The sequence below is a fragment of the Physeter macrocephalus genome, chromosome 5 (assembly GCF_002837175.3).
Source record: "Physeter macrocephalus isolate SW-GA chromosome 5, ASM283717v5, whole genome shotgun sequence".
NCBI lineage: Eukaryota > Metazoa > Chordata > Mammalia > Artiodactyla > Physeteridae > Physeter > Physeter macrocephalus.
In genome coordinates this window covers 39268992-39285785 of record NC_041218.1, presented here as the reverse complement: position 1 = coordinate 39285785, position 16794 = coordinate 39268992, and the positions used below count along the sequence as shown (strand labels likewise).

At 38.2% G+C, this 16794-nt stretch overlaps 1 protein-coding gene across 8 annotated transcripts in view; it reads right to left on the bottom strand.

The window, feature by feature from the left end:
* IMMP2L (inner mitochondrial membrane peptidase subunit 2) overlaps positions 1–16794 on the bottom strand; it is a 904212-nt gene that overhangs the window by 278255 nt on the left and 609163 nt on the right. For 7 of the 8 annotated variants that reach the window (XM_028489867.1, XM_024127397.2, XM_028489863.1 and 4 more), the window contains one exon: positions 379–444. The exons of the other annotated variant lie outside the window; for it this stretch is intronic. In XM_028489867.1, coding sequence (XP_028345668.1) covers positions 379–444 — 66 coding nt within the window. The remainder of the gene's footprint in view (positions 1–378; positions 445–16794) is intronic. 8 annotated transcript variants of the gene reach the window in all.

The following is a 16794-nucleotide window of genomic DNA, read 5'->3' as shown; positions in this document are numbered from 1 at the left end:
ACCTAAAACAATCATACTAATTTCAATACCTGAAAAACAGTTATTTAATGGTCTTTTTATAAAATGTGGTTAATTTCAGCTTAATTAATATTTATTTCTCTTGTGCTTCCCAGTAAAGGATAACAATACCATCAGTCAGTTTATTTACATGTTATATCCTGAAATGGTTGATGATACTCACTAAAGATGTACCAGTTCATCTGGTCTCCAAATGAACCTTCAAACCTTTGGTCTCCAAAGGTTTGAAGACTTCAAAGACACCTCTTTGGAATGAAATGTACTTTCCATGTGATGTGATTTAAAACTCAACAAAAATCTAGAAATTTACAACCTAAACTCAAAAAAAAACAAAAAAACAAAAACAGTTTAAGTTCTTACTTTACAATATCTCCTTCAAGAGCAATCACTCTCTTAATGATCTTCTGTTCTGGGTTTTTAGGAGACCTAGAAAAAGATAAGGTTATATAATCAGTTGTGTCTGTTGTTTTAAGAAAATGAGAAGAAATTTTACAAGAAAATACGCTATATTAAAGTCATTACAGGATCCTTTGCAACCGTGACATGACTTCAGTCCTACCTAGGTCCCAAGTGAGATGGAGCTAAGAGTGAAAGAATTCTTTTTTTTTTTTTTTTTTTTTGCGGTACGCGGGCCTCTCACTGTTGTGGCCTCTCCCGCTGCGGAGCACAGGCTCCGGACGCGCAGGCTCAGCGGCCATGGCTCACGGGCCCAGGCGCTCCGCGGCACGTGGGATCTTCCCGGACCGGGGCACGAACCCGTGTCCCCTGAATCGGCAGGCGGACTCTCAACCACTGCGCCACCAGGGAAGCCCAAGAATTCTTATTTTAAACCTCTGAGGGAAAAGGATCACACTGAAACTTTTCAAAAATTAAAAAAAAAATAAAAAATTAATAAAAACCCAGAAGTATAAAGATTTTCATTATTAAATGTAGGAAAGAGGATTCATACATAAAATAATTAGGCATTTCTTTAAAATGGTAACATACTTAAGTTTCTTCATTTTATTTAAAATAAACAGAGGAGTTTGATTTAAACAAAGAAAACAATGAAGAGAGGAATTTTTTTTGAAAAAACAATTAGGAAATTCTTTTTTTTTTTTTTTTCCCATGTTGGTTTATTTCTAACAAAGCACTTAGACCAGGCCCACCCAGAGGAGAGGATGTCACTTTCTCAAGGACTTGAAGTTTGGGGCTGTTCTTAACTCCTTGGTCCCTTGCCACATTTTCTCCTTAAAGCTGCTTCTGACCCTTGTGCAGAAGGATCAGTGGGAGAGGGGCAGGGCCAGGCCTTGCCGGAGTCTTGTCACTTGTACTCGCATCATTCTACAGAAGCACAGAGGACGCAGTGTTTGAGGTCCCCCTAAACTCTGTGTTTTCCTTCCTCCAAGACCCTACCCTCTTTGGGGCATAATATGGGACAGTCCTGGAGAGAGAGGCAGATGCAGGGAGAATCTGGGGTTTGGGTTTTAGGGTATGGTAGAGCTTGATGAGGAGGGACAAGGGGAGGAAATTCTATTAAAGCACAACCAGGTTTAGTCATTTAAAGATGATGTAATTCAGAGTGCTAAAACAAGACTAAAAGAAATTGGTAGGTTCTGATATAGTTAATGCAGACATCATTTATTTTAATCTATGATTAGTAGCTTATGGTAAATGTTTACTTAAGGTAATACTATTTACTCAAATAAATACTCCCCTCCCCTTCTCTTCCCTCCTGCCCCCTTACTCTATCTCTGGGATTCCTCACTCTAGGGGAAGCCATGTCTGTTTCTCAGCAGTCCTACTGAGAAACTCATTTAGTGAGGAACTAAGGTTGGCCAACCTTCACGTGAATGAACTTCACATGAAGTAGTAGATCCTTCAACACACTCATAGATACAGAGAACAAATGGGTGGTTGCCAGGAGGGAGGGGAGAGGGAGGTTGGGTGAAATAGGCGAAAGGGATTAAGAGGTACAAACTTCCAGTTATAAGATAAATAAGCCACTGAGATGTAATATACAGCAAAAGGAACATGGCCAATAATATTTTCATACCTTTGTATGGGTACAAATGGTTACTAGACTTATTGTGGTGATCATCTCCTAATGTATGTAAATGTCAAATCACTAGGTAGTACACCTGAAACTAACACAATACTGTACATCAACTACACTTCAATTAAAAACAAACAAACAAACAAACAAAAAAGACCCAGTAGATCCTGCAGCCCCAGTCAAGTCTTCAGAAAGTGCAGCTGTGGCCAATAGCTTCACGGCAACCTCATGAGAGACCCTGAGCCATACCACCCACTGAAGCTGCTTCTGGTTTCCTGATTCTTAGAAAAATGTGAGATAATGTTTGTTGTTTTAAGCTGCTAGAGGTTACACAGCAATGGATAACTCAACCTTAATATGTTCAATTTCCTGCCAATAACATTTTCAGTCTTTTGATTTAACATGTGTTTCAAGAAACAGCTCACATATCACATAAATGATCACTTAAGATGTATTTAAAAATCAGAGATAGATAAAAATATTTTCAATTCAAGTCACATTTTGAATTGAATTACCTTTAAAAAGGAAGGTAAATACACAAATACTAAAAAGATTAAATACATCCAAAATGTAATTACTTCATCAAAGGAAATATGCAGTTTCAATAAGATTTATATTTCACATTATATCTTGCAGAGAAAACAAAATCATGTAAACCATTTGAGTCTACTTGTGAAACTTAGTGACATAACTTTCCACTAAATTAACTATTAATATTGTTTATTTTAAAAGGAAATTTGATCAGAGTTTTTGACTGAACTGTCCCCTTCACTGAATTGACTAAACATTATATTTCTATAAATTTAATGTCATTTATGTACAGCTAGAGTGAGGGATCTGGGCACATTCAAGATGACGGAATTCATATCTTCTGTGCAGGGTTACTTATAGATCTTTAGAAAAATTTGCCCCCATGTCTCTCTGTTTAGATAACCAGAAATGTATAAAAAAAAATTCAACCTCAGTGATCACCAAAGAATTGTATATTAAAACAATAGGACACCATGTTCCTATTATATTGACAAATAAATAGTAATAATACTATTAATACAGTTTGTTGTTGAGGATTTAGTACATGTCCTAAAGTATGTGATCATGTAACATACCTTTTGGTAAATAGGTTAAGATTTTATATTCTCTTTAACATATCAATTATGCTTTTAGGAACGTATCCTTATGAAATGGTTGTGGATGTAAACAAAATTTTAGCTACATGGATGTTGTCTATTTTAAAAAAAAGAGAAAAAATCAACAAGAAAAGATTGGTGAAATAAATTATAGTCCATCCACATTATAAAATATTCTTCAATCATTAAAAATGACACTATAAAAGAATTTTTAATGATGTGGAAATATCAACAGGATACATAGATTTAACACGCGAGCTAGAAAATTTATGTGTACCATGACCTTGCTTCAGTAATTATAAAGAGAAAACGTGCATGCAACTGTACTGGGAAAAATTAGGAAGGATATAAAGCAAAAGGGGGGGGCATAGTTCTGTGTGTGATAAAACATATGCCTGGATTTTTGGTTCAGATTACTGGGAAGTCCATTAGAAGATGACAAACATTTGTGTCACATGATGTTAACTGAGAAGAAACGTTCCAAGACAGGAGTGAGACCTGAACTAATTATCAAGTCTCCCCACCTACTATTGACGTGCTATTAACATTAATGAAATAACATGAAATGCAACCCTTATCAGCGTAAAATAGTATTTATGCCACAACCTTTAAGCTTTTGAGATATACTTGAAAAGTATTTTATATTTTAAAATAACCTACATAGTAAGATAATGAGGCAAAATAGAATATACAAAGTGAGCTACATATATAATTAAAGTCTTATGAATTACTACTTCAAATGTATCTATAAATTTTAATGTAATATTAATCTCATGAATCTAATCACATGATTCAAAATTTTTTTAAAAGGCTATTACTAACATTAATCCCATTACTGTTCAAAATCTATATCTATATTTTAATCATTAGGCTGTTGAATGCATTACTTGGATGTAAGTACAAGTGGTACGAGAGTTATTACAGATTTACACTGTGAAAGTCACTGAACTTCCCTTTGTCTACATTTTCTTGCCCACCTGCCTGTCTTCTAGAAGTGAGAAAAATAACAAGTGAAGGATTACGCCTTACTTTAGGGACACGATGTATGCTGCTCAATAAAATTTGCATTTAAATTTGAAATTTTAGTGTTTTCATAATAAGCATTGTTTTACAATATTTATTTCTGGAGTCTGAATTTTAAGCATTCTGTTTTATGCCGAAGATTTAATTAGGCAAGGTTCTCCAGAGGTTTGGACAAGATGCCTAGAATCGTCTCTCTATTGCATAGGTCTCAGCAGATCAGTTTGATGTGGCAGAACTTATCTCTAACGAGAATGGTTGTGGGGAAGGGTGAAGGGTTAGCATAGACATAATAAGATTTCTGTGATACTTGATGTTCCTCTCCTTGAATTTCACTTTCTATCTTGATAGAAGTGTTGCCATTTTTACCCTGTGACAAGCCAACAGAGCCATGTCTTCAGTCTCATAACCTTTGTAGCTAATTTCATGTTTGTGTATGTTCCCCAAAGGTTGTTATTTTGATCCTGTTTGGAACACTGGGAAGGTACTCTGGAAAACTCAAGGGAGACCCTCTTGTGTTCTGTGGGAATGAGGAGATTAGCAAGTGCACCACCCTCTCTGTTGGCACACTTGTGCTCATCCTGATGTCAGACATATACCTGAACCCTGTGTCTGAGCATGTTCACCCTTCTCCCATTTATAGTAAAATTCTAAAACCTCCCGCTGTGGGTTGTGTAGATTTTTATATTTATATGGTTCAGGATTGGCCCAGATTATTATAGAATTCATCTCAGGATTAGAAGTCACCTTGGCATATATCACAGAAAGGTCTAAATTTTAACTCTTCATTAATGAGGTAAAACTAAGAACTAATATTCTAGGAATAACCTATAATAGATAGACTATTTTTTATACTGTCGAAAGGATGGACATGCATTAAATCAACTAATTTTACATCATCAAAATGGTAAAAAAAAAAGTATTGCTGCTTTATTATCAAAATGAAAATGAAAAGTCCACACAACAGAATAAAAAGTCATGAAAAACTTTAGCAAATGATAGCTTCTCTTCTCTTTTTTTTTTTTTAAATTTTGGAAAATATTGCCTGGGTTTCACATGATTTTCTTAAGTTAGAGCTAGAAAAGGCCTATGAGTGTACCTAGCCCTTTCCTGGCAATATTCAGCCTCACGCATTCTCCATGGCCTAAGCATTTCTGCTTGGGCGTCTTGTGTCCTACACATGCATGGACTGGGGGACATTGGAAATGGAATCCACGGTCACCGTTCCACCTTTGGTACAGACAGCTGCTGACTGTAGGCAAGCCCTGTAAACAATCTGGGTCTCATTTTCGGAGAGATACGGCTAGATCATACGTCCTAAACCAGAAGTCAGACAATCAGATCTAGCTTGTAGAAATGTTTCGTTTGGTCCACACATCATTTATTTATTTATTTTTAAATCTGGAGCTGGCCAAACAAACAGGAGACTTCACATAAAAATTCTAATTTCTTGTTCCTCTTAGAAAAATACAAAGATCTGGCACCCCAAGCCTACATTCTTCCATGAAAAGAGTCCACTGGATCTGAGAAGCAGATCCTGAGAAGTTGCCCCAGTGCCAACAGCTTGTTTCATGTGGGTCTCAGTGTCTGAGGACACATGAGTTTGGGAACCCCTAGAAATCTTGATGATTTCTTCCACCTCTAGCATCATATAACAACTGAGAGAACACATGAAAACTCCAGCAGAGGGTCTAACGCATAGTAGGAAATAGGTAAATCTTAGAGGCATCTCTTCCTAAAATAAATTCATAAAGGAGATCAATTAACTGGACACAAGCAAATCGTTAGGATTTTTTTTTCAGACTTACATAGATAGAATATTTATTTCAAAAACCCTCCAATAATTTCAGAGTCTGTTGAATTAGAGGGCAAGAAAGGCATTTTTGAAGGTTTGGTCAAATTTTATTACACAATTAACTAAAGAAACATGAAAACTAAATATAACTGTATTCATATTGGAAAGTCACAGGTCAGTTTTAAATTAAGTGGGTGTTATCTGTAAAATCATGATAAAAATGACTTTTTTCTATGTTGAATTCTGTATTCTTGCTTCACTATCAGTAGTAGCTCGAACTTTGTGCAAACAGCCCCTTTTAAAATGATCTATTTTCTAAATTCAATGCAGTTTTATTAATTAGCACTCTAAAAGTTTTTACTTAGGTCAGCATTTCAGCTACATTTTTTCCCCTTGCAGACTTCTCTTTGTATCATGTGAATCTTTGAAACCTAAACAAAAGAAATTATCAAGTTTTTTTGTTGCTCTTTGGGTTTATTCTTGAAATCTTCACAAGTGTGAAGCTTATAACTTCAGATACAGTTTCAGAAAAGTGTATGTATGGGACTTCCCTGGTGGTGCAGTGGTTAAAAATCCACCTGCCAATGCAAGGGACACGGGTTCAATCCCTGGTCCGGGAAGATCCCACATGCCGTGGAGCAACTAAGCCCATGCGCCACAACTACTGAGCCTGCACTCTAGAGCTCGCGAGCCACAACTACTGAGCCCTCGTGCCACAACTATTGAAAGCTGAGCGCCTAGAGCCCATGCTCTGCAACAGGAGAAGCCACCATAATGAGAAGCCCGCGCACCGCAATGAAGAGTAGCCCCCACTCGCCGCAACTAGAGAAAGCCCATGTGCAGCAACAAAGACCCAATGCAGGCAAAAATTAATTAATTAATTAAAAAAACAAACCCCCAAAACCTATATGTCATAGAATAACCTTTAAAAAAAAAGTGTATGTATGTGTGTATATATGCAATCCCTAACAATTACTCTTGCTCAGATATCTCATAAAATGCTCCAATCCAAGGGCTTCATTGTTAGAAAAGTGAATTACAGATGAGGTGGCAAGAACCCAGGTTAATGCTTCAAATTTTTCTTCTATGATACCATATTTTCTTACATAGGGAGCAGGTATTGGGGGAAGGGAAATCCTGGGAAGGATCACCATCAGGCAGGGGCAGAGGGTTGTTATGTGTGTAGAAAATCCTTGCGGGAAGTGAGTAGAATTTCAGAGCACTGGGGACAGTGCTCTTGAGCAGACTTATTTTGTGGGTGGGGATGGGGTAAGGAACGGATGGCTTATTCTCTCAAAGCAAACCCTCCCTGAATCAGGCTCCTCAGCAGTAGCAATATGATCCTATAGAGACCCTGAGAGATTCCAGTCAGGGTTCTAGTGATCCAAGAAGGTAGCAGCAGGAACAATAAGCTTATGTTTCAGATTTATGGCCAACAATTCCTTATATAAATAAATGTATTCTAATAGTACTTATGAAACAACAAAAGCATGAACTTTAAAGAATTAAACTGTTGTCTATTGATAAACATTTTCTTGGTTAAATTTAAGAGTTGTCTCACCGTCACTAACTACGATTAGAAGAAGTTTAATACGCAAATAGTGACAACTTGTCTTATTAGTAAATCAGCCTTGATTATACAAAATCAATTAAACATGTATTATGACTCTAACTTCTGTAATTGAAAAAGCTGAAATAGTTTTGTAACTAGTGTTTTGATTCTGAAAAATAAATGTCTTCACTTAACTGTGAAAAATCTAAGAAATTTAGTATAATCGTAACATTGAGCTAATTTTTACCAATGTTTATTAATTCAAGCATTTCAAAACAAAGAACACTGCAATCTTCAGTTGTGAACATAACTGCACTTACACTTCACTGTCTAGAATTGTATGTAAATGAATATATATAGTACATACACAAAATATATAGCACTTATGTAATACATGTATGTGTGTATGTGTGTGTATTCCACCATACAATATGGAATCATACTATTTAAAGAAACTCCTCTGAACTATAAAGAAACTTCTGGGCTGAAAAATACATTCCCTCATTTATTTATTTTATAAATTTGTGTTTTCACACATTGAATATGCTTAAAGTTGACCATATCTGTGGAAGTGGAGGAGATGAATACCTAACATAAATATAAATATTGACTATTCTTTCAGTATAGACTCTCAAAGTGCAGACATTCATATAGAAATACTACTACTCTGTCCCCAAAGTATGCACTCAGGAGTTTCTGAGTGGTTTTTGCTGTACTCAAGACAGGTTTTGTCCCTCTAGCCGCACTATCCCATTGAGTATGACTTTTTAGTAGAGTACCACTTAAAGCCATGGAATAAAACAAAATTAACTGGTCTTCAAATGAATTAAAGCCATCAGTCTAGTCTCATAACCCTAATATCATGATTAAGCTAACTGGATTTATACTTTAAGCTTTAAACAGGTTGGGAAATAGTGCCACATACTTGTGGTAGGCTTGAAGAATATACAAAACACAGAACTTGAAAGTGTAAGCTATTGATAATTTCCTTATCAAGCCATATTCATACGCATGAATATGGCACAGAAAAAGCAGACCAACTGAAATGCAAAATGAATAAATTCAGTTCTCTGTATCCCTGGGTTCTGCATCCATTAATTCAACCAACCACAGGTTGAAAACATTTGGATAAAAGAGAAATTCCAGAAAGTCCCAGAAAGCAAAACTTCAATTTGCCGTGCATTGAGCACTACACTAAATCCACTGAATGGAGTGATGTGTAGGCTGCTGCAGCCTCCTGCCATTCCACAGACACTCAGTCTCTCTCCAGCACCTAGTCGTTTGAACACTGTTCACCTCGCATCTTGTTCGTTGACTGCTTATGCTGTAGGCACCCTTTGTTTCTGTGAAGCAAATGGCTCCTAAAAAGCCATTAAGTGGTCGAAGCATCCCTCAAAGGTTAAGAGGGAGTGTAAAGTGCTCTCTCTCGAAGAGAAAATGAAAATCCTAGATCTTTTGAAAACTGGCATGTCGCTTGCCAAAGTGGTCGGTAAGGTCGGTTAGAACGAACTAAGCATTCACACAATAAAGCAGAAAGAAGCTAAAATTTGCGGAAGTGTTAGTGCTTCACCTACAATTGCAACAATAGTCTCTCTGGTTGATGTTAAAGTGCTTGCAAAGACTGAGAAAGCATGAAGTGTGCGGCTAGAGGACATGTCACAGGAGCGTATCCCTGTTGATGGCAAAGTTATGCGTGAAAAGCACTTCATCTCTACGAGCGTTACTGTGAAGGGGCTGGGGAGAGTGAGAGGAAGGAGAGGAAGGCTGCTAAGGGATGGCTGGTGAGCTACGAGAAAATCACGGGAGAATCAGCATTGGCTGATGCCAAGAGTCATCAGTGCCCCCAGAAGAGCTCAAGAAATTCATAGAAGAGAAAGGCTACCTTCCAGAGCAAGTCTTCAATAGTGATGAAATGTGTTGAAAACCCCAAATCGCCTGCCTGTGTTCTGGCAACACAACAAGGAGGCTTGGGTGATGGCCATCTTGCTCTTGGGATAGTTCCACCAGGGCTTCATTCTTGAAGTGAAAAAAATACCTCAGAAAGAAGGGGCTGCCATTCAAGGGCCTCCCCATCATGGGCAATGTTCCCAGCCACCCCAATGTCTCTGCTTCACCGACAAGAATGCAGAAGTAATGTTCCTGCCTCCTGACACTATGTCACTGCTGCAGCCACTTGATCAAGGCATCATCAGGTGCATTAGAGCAACTTACACTTGCCTCACCTTCAGGAAGACTTGTGGATTTATGGAAGAGCTTCACAATTACAGAGACTGTAGATGTCCCAATGCCCAAGACAGGAATGCATGTTGGGAGCCATTATGGAGTGAGGTTGTCTAAGATTTCAGGGGCATCACCACTACTGATGCAAAAGTCAGGAATGTTCCAAGGGAAGTTAGTGGGGCAAGCTTCTCTAACATGATCGAGGACAATGTTGAGGAACACCTAGTAGCATAGAGAAACTTTTACCAACAAGGAACTCAAAAATCTGCTGAAATCCTCTACAGACGATGACGATAGTGATGCAGAAGCCTTAGAGGAGGCAGAGCTATCAGTTTGGATGCTTGAAAAATCTGCAGCAGTTTTGTGTGTGTGTGTGTGACAGTTTCATGCATTAAAAAGGACATGAGCTTCAAGTACGATTCTTTGATGAAATGAAGCCTCTGTGTTACCTGAGGGATAACGATGCGCCTAGAACCACTGCAAGATTTGTTTGATGATGAAAAGAAAAGAAGAAACAGCTTCCTATAACAATGTTTCTAACTAAAGCACCTGCAGTTGTGAAGCTCTGGCCTTCACGCTTGAAGATCCTCAGCCCTCAGCCTCTACAGATCCTAGAATTAGTATCACTGAGCCTCCTCCAAAGTCTCAACATCTGCAGCTGAAACCCAGTTGATCCTTCTGACGTCCTGCCAGCAGGTTCAAGTTAGCCTGGTGTCTCACCACTTACCTACAGTGCCAGACATCTCATCCCCTCACCCCATCAGCACGGTAAAATAATACAACAATCATCATTATCATCATATGAGGGTTATCAAGAGAGAATAATCAGGGTTTTCATGAGGGTTAACACAGTGTGTGTGTGTGTGTGTGTGAGTGTGAGAGAGAAGTGAATTTATATTTTCTCTGTTTATAATTATATTTTCTATATGTACTTGTATCTTAAATATTCTGTGTTTTATTCTATATATTTCTCTTTCAGGTCAGTCAATGAAAGCAAGCTGTAAGTATTCAAAGAAAGAAAATGTTACGTTGTTGCTGACATGTACTATGCAGTTAGGCCTGCCACGGTTGCATCTGTAGTGAATGTATACAGATTTTTCTTGTATTATTCTCTAAACAATACAGTATAACAACTATTTACATAGCATTTACATTGTATTAGGTATTAGATGTAATCTAGAGATGATTTACAGTATACAGGAGGATGTGCATAGGTTATGTGCAAATACTACCCCTTTTTATGTAAGGGACTTGAACATCTGTAAATTTTGGTATCTGAAGTCCCCCTCGGATACCGAGGGACAACTGTCCTAGTATGTAAGACCTGAAGTGAGGACATTTACACCGATGCTCATACAAGATGTTAGTGGTACCTAGAGTCACCTGGAAAAGGCTATTGGAAAATGGCACAAGAATCATCCTGTCTCTAACTTAGCTCACTCACAAGTTTGCCATGATGTTGGTCATATTGAGAGGTGTGAGATGCCAAGCTCAGGACAGGGGACATCCTAGTAAAAGTGAGGAACAAAGACAGTCTCGACCATTTTACCTGGAGCCAGCACTTGGTGCCCACCCACTTTTTCACCCATAATTCATTTCTAACCAGAATGAATAACCAAATATCTGGAATAAATGAGACTGAATTTTTACCCTTATAAATACAAAAATGAATACTTTACCTATGGTGCATTAAGCTTTGGAAGTTTGCCTAATTGAGCCCAACAGGTGCTTGCAATGGACAGAAGCTGTTAAATTCACACGTGCCCATCAGAGGTGTGCCCTCCAAACAACATGGCCAGAATGTCTTCAATGTGACTTTCTATGATCAGATAAAAAGGTGACATATAAACTGATGTACTAAACCCCGGCCTTTTGGTCTCATGACTGTGGTTACCATGTGATACTTTTCAGGGTCAGGCAATAAATAAATAAAGAGTCGGATGGGAATGGGGGTATTTCAGTGGATGCCAGCATGAGAGAGGAGGGTGGCGGGTTGGGGGGTGGGTTTACAACTGAGAACTAGACAGGCCAACACACCTCTCAGTAGATACCAGCATGGACTGAGGTCAAGCTGTCCTTCCCCTGATGCTATCACAATATAAACTCCCGAAAGCCGAGATGCTACTCTGACAAGATGCAGGACCATAAACAGACTTAATTTGCTCTGAATTGCCTCAGAAGGCTCTTAAGTTTACCTCAGTTTGAAAAGACTAGGTTTTGTTAGCAATAAGAAACTTAAATCCAGAAATGGCAAAATAAAGGTATATACTTTTGCATACCTGGTTTTTATGGCCTGAGAATTTGCACCCACTCCATTTTCTTTTTTCTACTGCATATATCTGTGGATTACCATTTCTAGTTACTGTGGTGACATGCATTATTAATGTATCTACTGTGCTGCAGATTCAAAATTTCCTAGTAAAATTGAGTTAGGTATATGCGTGAGGAGAGGTGAAATTCCACACAATCATGGAAACTATCCTAATTTCTCTAAAATGCTCGATCTCATGGAGGAGGTTGACAACGCAGAAGTTAGAATATAAGTACAATATGAAGCTTCCTGGCTCATTTCTGTTCTAACCCTGTTGGACTTAATAATTTTTAAAATACAGTACTATTGTTTTGAGGAGGAATTCTGTTAGGTTCCAATAACTACACACAATTTGCTCCCTTGAAAGTGTCAACATTATGCCCCCAGTAGTACACTGAATAGCATTCATGAACTGTCTTCAGAAAAAAATACGTGAGGTTTGGGATTTTGCAAAATCAACTCAACTGGTCACCTCTGAAACCAGTATTATCATTTACTTGCTCAGCTTGATAGCCACTTATATAGCTCTAGTTTCTAAGTTATCAGAAACTTTTTCTTAGTATTTTATTTCTTGCTATTTATACTGCAATAACTTGTTACTATGACAGTTTATTTATAAAGCTTTACACTAAAAAAAATGCTACCATTAAATCAGATGTGTAACTCCTATTTGTGTCTAAGCCTCCTAGTATTACCTCCTTCCTCCCTGCTGGATGGAATACACAGAGTTACAGAAAGGGTAAGAGTTTAGTGTCTGATAAGCTAGAAGGGCTTAAATTTAAAATGGGTTTTTAGTGGCTGAGAATAAATGTCTGATAAAAGGAGGCAGGTTGAGAATGGTACTTTGGAGGGGTTAAAAGAATTGTGAGAGATTGTAAGGGAATTTTGGGGACAATAGAAGGAAAAAGGGGGAGAATATTTCCAAGAACTAACAGAAGTTACCAAGTTATTAGGGTAAACCAAGCCACAGAGAAACAGACCACCAGGTAAGTAGGAAGAGAGTGCAGGGCCAATAGATTCGTCACCAAAGAAACCACAGAAGACCCTTAGAGTTGCTAAATTTGGTTTCTAGCCAAATTGGTTTAACAGAGCCTCAGAATCCGACAAAGTCAGTTATGCTGTTGTTACAATCTTGTGACTGTCCTTTCCCATTCGGTTATCCTGGAAAAGTTTTATCCTTTGTAAGAAAATTCAGAGGTCAAAATATCCCTAGTTGCAAGTGTTCTACATACAGAACACCAAAGGAATCCCATTTCAAAAATTACAACTATATCTCAACCTGTGATGCATTCTTTCAAAAGGGTAAAGATCACCTTGCTATTTTTAGTTGACTGTATACAGTCAGCAATAACTATAAAATATGTTCAGGTATGTTAAATAAAAACTATGTTGAGGCTACAGTTTACCAGATGATTTACCCTTTTCTATCATTCTTTAATATAAATATATGGTAGACACTTTGTTTCTAGTCCATAAAGTTTTATTGCAAATAATGGAGACCCACTTAAAATGGAATATACAGTGTCTACCCACATGTGTTTTTCCTTACAGAAAACCACTTTGATTCTACTTTAAAAGACGATGATTAATGTGAGAAGGCTTGCCTACTTTTGTGAGCCTCAGTCCTCTAATTCTGTACACACACAAAATGGACTCTAATCTCTCCAGCTGTCACTTTGTTGCTCTTCGTGAGCTGTACATTTCACAGGCTCTGAAACCACTCTACAGCTCAAACATGATCAACGGCTTTCCTCAAAACCAGAACAGCAGTGAGAGATTATTAAGTCAAAATGGAAGCAAACTCTCCTCTTCATGTGTGCAGGAAATTCATAGGGGGCCTGATTTCCATATGGCTCCCACAGCTGAAGCTTAATGAATATGTTCCAGACACAGGTATAACCATTAATAACTCTCAAATACCTCTACAATGGAGTAAAACAAGGCCAAATAGAATTAAGGGAAATAATCTCCAACTGATCTTACATGCCTATCAGTTAAATGCATGAAGGAGGCTTTGATTTAAATAAAAGCAGATTCTCAGAAACATATGCTCACCACCCATCATTCTTCATCTGAATGGTAGAAATTTATGAGTTTCATTTCACTGTAGCAGGGGAGCTTTGCCAAGAAACAAGAGCAAAAACATCAGTGATTAAGAAAGATCACCAGTATAGAATACGTTTTCAGGGGGCTAATCTTCTCTAGAGTGGGTTTACAGGCAATGGCATCATGTTTTGGACTGACCACATGGAGAGATGTTTTCACTTATGCAACATTATTAAACTTTGCTTGGGACTTTTTTTGTGTGTGTGGTACGCAGGCCTCTCACTGTTGTGGCCTCTCCCGTTGCGGAGCACAGGCTCCGGATGCGCAGGCTCAGCGGCCATGGCTCACGGGCCCAGCCGCTCCGTGGCATGTGGGATCTTCCCAGACCGCGGCATGAACCCGTGTCTCCTGCATCGGCAGGCGAACTCTCAACCACTACGCCACCAGGGAAGCCCTGTTTGGGACTTTTAATTAACCTAAGTCTACTCCTTAAAATAAAATGCTTTTCTTGAAAAGATATAACAGAATCACAAAAATACTTCTCACAAAAATCCTCTGATTCAGCTTCCTTTAAAGATGTATAGCCCCAAAGCCTTGCTGATGCACACCACCATATCTATCCCACCTTTTATCAGCTCTTTCTTGCCACTACCATCTGTTTGCTTGCCTTTTTCCAGCGCATTGCCCATGCCTCCAGGCTGTTCACTGGCACTCAGATGCCTGCCTCTAATTCTCTATCGCACCATCCAAGAAATGTCCCGGGTCTTTTCCAATTCTTCTTCCCAAAGCTATTCTTCAACACTACCCCTGTACAGTTGGGACACGATCCTCCTCAGATATAATTTTTTCAATGAGATAATATCTAAGTTTCTTATGGCCTTCTCTTTCAAACACAATTATTTCCTCTTACATAGTTTTGTGTTATATGTAGGAGGAAAACTTTCTAAATATCTCACCTTTTACAATCACCATTCCCTAAACCCTTATAATATCAGGCTTTAAAGATTTAAATACAATACTCAGAGGAGTTATATGATGAAGATGTAGCTAATTCAAGTGTTTCTGGAGATAGCCTCATCCACCAGAGGGCAGCCAGCAGAATCAAGAAGAACTACAATCCTGCAGCCTGGGGAACAAAAACTACATTCACAGAAAGTTGGACAAGATGAAAAGGCACAGGGCTATGTATCAGATGAAGGAACAAGATAAAACCCCAGAAAAACAACTAAATGAAGTGGAGATAGGCAATCTTCCAGAAAAAGAATTCAGAATAATGATAGTGAAGATGATCCAGGACCTCAGAAAAACAATGGAGGCAACGATCGAGAAGATGCAAGAAACGTTTAACAAAGACCTAAAAGAATTAAAGAACAAACAGAGATGAACAATACAAGAACTGAAACGAAAACTACACTAGAAGGAATCAATAGCAGAATAACTGAGGTAGAAGAATGGATAAGTGACCTGGAAGACAGAATGGTAGAAGTGACCTGGAAGACACACTGGTGGAATTCACTGCTTCGGAACAGAATAAAGAAAAAAGAATGAAAAGAAATGAAGACAGCCTAAGAGACCTCTGGGACAACATTAAACGCAACAACATTCGCATAATAGGGGTCCCAGAGGGAGAAGAGAGAGAGAAAGGACCAGAGAAAATATCTGAAGAGATTACAGTGGAAAACTTCCATAACATGGGAAAGGAAATAGCCACACAAGTCCAAGAAGTGCAGAGGGTCCCATACAAGATAAACCCAAGGAGAAACACGCTGAAACACACAGTAATCAAAATGGCAAAAATTAAAGAGAGATAAAAATTATTAAAAGCAGCAAGGGAAAAACGACAAATAACATACAAGTAACTCCATTTAGGGTAACAGCTGATTTTTCAGCAGAAACTCTACAAGCCAGAAGGGAGTGGCATGATATACTTAGAGTGATGAAAGGGAAGAACCTACAACCAAGATTACTCTACCCGGCAAGGATCTCATTCAGATTGGATGGAGAAATCAACAGCTTTAAAGACAAGCAAAAGCTAAGAGAATTCAGCACCACCAAACCAGCTCTACAACAAATGCTAAAGGATCTTCTCTAACTGGGAGACACAAGAGACAAAAAGGACCTACAAAAACAAACCCAAAGCAATTAAGAAAATGGTCATAGAAATATACATATTGATAATTACCCTAAATGTGAATGGATTAAATGCTCCAACCTAAAGACACAGGCTTGCTGAATGGATACAAAAACAAGACCAATATATATGCTGTCTACAGGAGACCCACTTCAGACCTAGGGACACAGGCAGACTGAAAGTGAGGGGATGGAAAAAGATATTCCATGCAAATAGAAATCAAAAGAAAGCTGGAGTAGCCACACTCATATCAGATAAAATAGAATTTAAAATAAAGAGTGTTACAAGAGACAAGGAAGGACACTACATAATGATCAGGGGATCAATCCAAGAAGAAAATATAACAATTATAAATATATATGCACCCAACATAGGAGCACCTCAATACATAAGGCAACTGCTAACAGCTGTAAAAGAGGAAAACGACAGTAACACAGAAATAGTGGGGGACTTTAACACCTCACTTACACCAATGGACAGATCATCCAAAGAGAAAAATTGATAAGGAAATACAAGCTTTAAATGACACAATAGACCAG